Below are 5,179 nucleotides of genomic sequence, written 5' to 3'. Positions count from 1 at the left end.
TGATGGATGGGATGGTGGCAGCCCATTACAGGTGTCACATGTGCTGTGACCTGTGCATCTACAACAAAACAAGCACTGAAGACAATTCCAGTTCAAATCCTGGTCTCCTGGCCAACAAATTTGTGTTGGCCTGGGCAAATCCCTCAGATTTCCTGGATAACTTGTGGTGGGGCTTACACAGAACTCCCAAACTTCTCAGCTCTCCCCTCTCCACACCTGGAGTTGGAGATCGTCCACCTCATGCAGAACCCAGCTGTGGGGCTGCAGCAACTGGGGACAAAGCTGTTTTGGGCTGGACTTGAAGAGAAACGGCCAAACCAGAGTGTGATGGTGGTCACCAAGCAGCACCACCTGGGGACGAGATTATTTTGGGCTCAACTTGAATTAAAGTGGCCAAAATTGAGTGTGAAGATGGTCACCAACAACAGCACTTGGGGACAAGACTGTTTTGGGCTCAACTCAAGGAGAAGTGGCCAAAACAGCCAGATGATGGTCACCAACCACCATCCTGTGGATCCCTGCACCTCCAGAGGTGAAAATCAAGGATCTGGGTCTCAAGTGGCCTCGAGGGTCTCACCAGTATTAGCTCAGCCACATCTACCACCAGCTGCCTGGCACAGAGAGAGAGGAGGAAGCCAAGTAAAAAGTGATGCTTGCCAGCTCTGGGAATCCTCCACCACGGCTGTGCTAGAAGAAATCCTTACCCTCGAGTGAACATTGGGAAATTTAGTGATATTATTCTTCTTTAGGGCTAAACAGAAAAACAAAAAACAACAAACAGAACACAAAAAAAAAAAATGATGGTTAAGTAAAAAAAAAAAATGGGATGGAGAATGAAGAGCAAGTCAAGTCAGTGTTCAAACCTCCCGGGCAGAAACCACGGAGCGACAGGGGTTAGACAGGGCAGGAGGGACAGGAGGACGCTCCCTACCCCAATTCCAAGCTGCTTTGAAGGTTGGCTCCAGGAAGAGAACACAGAGAGAACCCGGAAGAGCAAAGAACCGTGGAGTGGGTTAGTTTGTGGATTTATTGGCGACACTGATGGAATTTCACAGGGAATGCTGGAAGGAACACTGCTGGCTTCTTAAGCTGAGTCCTTCATGAGGACAGCAGTGCCCAGGGCCGTGCTGGGTTAGGGACATGCTGGGGACACCACGATGGGCATCGCTGGCTTCCATGTCAGCTTTGTCTCGGCACCATCCCGGTGCTCCTGCCACGCATTCCCGTGATTCCCATCCTGCTCCCACCCTGCTCCATGCCCTGAGCCCAGCCTCACACAGAGTCCAGGCTCGCTGAGAATTCCCCATTCCATGAGATAAAGCTGGCACGGAGCTGACAAGGAATGAAAGAGTTAAATGTGGATGTGAGTGAACAAGGAGAGATCTGACCCCGCCGTTCCACCCCATGCAGCTGAACATGCAGAACATGCAGGTGCTGGTTAGGAATCCTGAACCACCCTGTGGGTGTCATTCCTGAGCCAGGAGCCATGCCCAGGTCCATGCAGCCCGGAATTGCACCCAGAGGTGCCACATGCACGGCCCCCCAAGGTGACAGGCAAGCCAAGTGAGCTCCTGAGTCCCCACACTGCAGGAGACTCATCCCAGTGACTCCCACCTTCTGCTCTATGGGACACCGGGACAGCCCGATAGGATGGGATGGGATGGGATGGGATGGGATGGGATGGGATGGGATGGGATGGGATGAAGAGAACATGCCACAGAGGAGACACCACTACAACTTCAGGAGGACGCTGGACACCACTACACACTCAACAGTCACAGATTCCTGGCTGAGATCCACACAAACAAAGTGGCAAAAAGTCTACAGCGACCTTCCTGGTTTCTAAGAGCGTCAGGTGTGAAAGAGGGAGAGTTTAGTAATGGAATTCCTCGGGGACAACAGGGTCGCAGAAGAACCGAGAGCCGCGCTTGGCGCTTCGGGCGGTGAACGGCACCGTCTTCAGCACTGCATGGGAACAACAACAGCCACACACAAACCAACGTCAGCAGCGCCCCAGGGCTCGGGGACAGCTCAGTGCTCCCACACGGGACACCGGGACACGCTCCAGCCTGCTCCTCACTGGCCCTGCCACATGGTGAGGCTCCAGGAGATATTGCTCCACTCGTGGAATCCCAGCCTGCTTCGGGTGGGAAGGGACCTTAAACTCATCCCATCCCAGCCCTGCCGTGGCAGGGACACCTCCCACTGTCCCAGGCTGCTCCAAGCCCTGGCCAGCCTGGTCTGGGACTCTTCCAGGGATCCAGGGGCAACCACAGCTGTGCCAGGGCCTCACCTCCCTCCCAGCCAGGAATTCCTTCCCAATCCCTGATCTTTCCTTCATTTTAAAGCCATTCCTCCTGGGTCTGTAATAAAGTAATTCCCCTGAAGGTTTTGCTTTAAGGTGTGCTACAGGTCTGTGGGAAAACCTCAGTGTTTGGGATGATTTGGGTTAGAAGGGACCTTAAATCCCATCCATGGGACACTTTCCACTATCCCAGGGTGCTCCAAGCCCCATCCAACCTGGCCTGGAGCATCCCCAGGGATAGGGAAGTGCAGGATTTACTGGGACACCTCCAGGGATAGGGAAGTGCAGGATTTACTGGGAGATCTCCAGGAATGGAGAAGTGCAGGATTTCCTGGGAGATCTCCAGGGATGGAGAAGTGCAGGATTTACTGGGGCACTTCCAGTGATGGAGATGTCACCTTGGTCCTACCTGACCTTCCATGCCTGACCCTTTCTTCCTCCGTGGCTCCCAAAATGGGCAAATCCAGGCACAAGAGCACAGGAAATGTTTAATTGGAGCCTGGCACTCTCTCCTCTGGCTGGCCTTTTCCATAGGATCTGCTCCTCCCTCAGAGCAGCAGAACCATTTTTCCAATTAAACAAAGTCCCAGGAGCCCGGAGGAGTTGTGGAAGCAATGCCAGGTTGGATATTATTGCCACCCTGCCCTTCAAATGAGGAATGTTATCTCAGGGCCATTAATCAAGGTTAAAAGGAGCTGGGAAAGCTTCACACACTTCATCCAGCTGGGCAAAAATTCCCTGCCTTTTTCTTAGGGAGGGGTCAAAGAGCTCTCCTGCTCTTCTGCAAGAAAAACTCCTGTGGAAAACTCCCAGGAGCAGCTGGCAAAGACTTCTTGTTTTGGGTTCTGTGCAAGGAAATGGGAGTTTGTGAAGCTCCTGAGGTGTTAAATCATTTTCCTTCCACACCACAGGTGAAAAATGTGTGGAAAACTTCCAGTTGTGCAATCCCAGAAGCTGGAAGTGTGAAGAAGGATTTAATTCCTGGGAAAGATGCAGTTCAGGTGGCTCCTTTAATCTGCAAATATCTGCAGCCACGTCCTGACTGTGCCTGGCTGCACCAGGGGCTGTGCCCCTTCCCTCCGGGATCAACAGGAAAACCTGGAGCGGTTTGGGATCACTGAAGGATTTCTGGAATCAGTCTGAATGAAAACAGAGACTCCTCATCCTGACATCAATCCCATTTGTGGGGAGACAAAAGGGATCTGGGACAGATCCACACGGCTCAGCTGGAGCAGCCGCTGGGATCCGCCTGCCCTAAAACCCTGGGAATGTCCCCCCAAGCTGGAACCTCCTGGACTTGCTCCACACCACACAAACGACAGCCTGGGGAGAGGAGAAAGGCCTGGAGCAGGCACAGGCAGCTCCAGGCTGGGAACTCGGGAGCAGGGGGTACCTGTGATGATGTCCTCGATGGCGCCATCCTTGCCCTCGTACACGTGCCGGTTGTCCTTGACCTGCCGGCGCCGCAGCTCCGCGATCAGCTCCTGCTGCTGCCGCTTGCTCTTGTGGGAAGGGGACTGGGAACACGCACGGGGATGCTCAGGATGCAGCTCCAGCTCTCCTGGGCTCCTTCCTGAACCTCACACAGCCCCAACTCCCATGGGAATTTCCCACCCCATTCCCAAGGCTGGGTTGTTCCTCCCTCCATTCCCCGGCTGCTCCCACTCCGTGGAGAAGTCAGGGAAGGATGAAGTTCAGCCCTGGAAATACGGACAGGACAACTTCCCACCCATTTCCTTAACTTTGCAGACTTCCAGAGCAGCAAAATACACACTGGAACTTTTCCAGCCTATCCCAATTCTCTCCATAAAAACTTCCAGACATTTTCCAGGCAGCTGCAATTCCTCACTGGGAGCTGAAGTTTCTGGAGACCAGGAACACGATCCCACCTGGAAGCTGTGTTTGTCCCGTACCTTTTGGTCCTGTTGTTCCATCAATGCTTCCTGCTCCATGAGTTTTTCCATTAAGGCCTGCTCCTGCTTTTTCCTCAGCTCGTTTTCTTCCTCTGCTTGCTGTTTGGGAGAAAATCCATGGATTAGAGATTCCAGGGGAGCCAGGGAGGAACGGGATCTGTGCCACAGCAGGGCTTTTGGGGGAAGGGAGAGGAGGAGGAAAAAGGAGGAGGAGGAGGAGGAGGAGGAGAAGGAGAAGGAGAAGGAGAAGGAGAAGGAGAAGGAGAAGGAGAAGAAGGAAGAAGAAAGAAAGAAGGAGGAGAAGAAGAGGAGGAGGAAAAATAGGAAGAGGAGAAGGAGAAAGGAAAAGGAAGAGGAGGAAAAGAAAAGAAGGAGAAAGAGGAGGAGAAGGAGAAGAATACAGGAGAAGAAGTGGGGGGAGGACAAAGAAGATGAGGAGGAGAGAAACAGAAAGAGAAAAAGAAAAGGATAAAGAGAAATATAAAAAGAGAAGAGGAGGAAGAGGAAAAGAGGAAGAGGAAGAGGAAAAGAGGAGGAGGAGGAAGCTCTGCTTTACCTTGTAGGCCTTCACAAAGCGGACAAACACCGGGAAGAAGACGGAGGGTGGGGTTGTCTTGGGATTCTCCCCGAAATACTTCACAGCATCATCAAAGGCATCCTGCAACAGGCACAGCCTCAGTGCCCTGCACACCCTCCCCAGCCCCAGCATTCCAGGGAAAACCAGCCCAGCCCTGGGAGCCGCCCCACACACAAATCCCGGGAATGCTGCGGCACCTGGGCTATTTTGGCATCGTCCTGGAGCTTCTTGAGCTTGCCCTCGTTGCTCTGGATGAAGTCCTTGAGCATGGTGTTGTGGTCATGCATGGTGTACTCGCGCTTGGTCAGCTCCAGACCCCGCTGCAGCTCCTTCACATCCAGCAGGACATTCTCCAGGGACACTGGGAATGACATGGGAATGACA

General features: G+C 53.2%; 1 protein-coding gene across 1 annotated transcript in view; it reads right to left on the bottom strand.

Moving 5' to 3' along the window:
* FMNL2 (formin like 2) overlaps positions 1-5,179 on the bottom strand; it is a 111,922-nt gene that overhangs the window by 2,705 nt on the left and 104,038 nt on the right. The window contains exons 20-23 of the mRNA XM_033516202.1: positions 4,993-5,156; positions 4,775-4,876; positions 4,219-4,317; positions 3,699-3,822 (exon numbers count right to left, since the gene is read on the bottom strand). Coding sequence (XP_033372093.1) covers positions 3,699-3,822; positions 4,219-4,317; positions 4,775-4,876; positions 4,993-5,156 — 489 coding nt within the window. The remainder of the gene's footprint in view (positions 1-3,698; positions 3,823-4,218; positions 4,318-4,774; positions 4,877-4,992; positions 5,157-5,179) is intronic.

The sequence above is a fragment of the Parus major genome, chromosome 7 (assembly GCF_001522545.3).
Source record: "Parus major isolate Abel chromosome 7, Parus_major1.1, whole genome shotgun sequence".
NCBI classification, from domain to species: domain Eukaryota; kingdom Metazoa; phylum Chordata; class Aves; order Passeriformes; family Paridae; genus Parus; species Parus major.
Note: the sequence above shows the minus strand (reverse complement) of the source record. Positions and strands in the feature narration are given on the sequence as shown.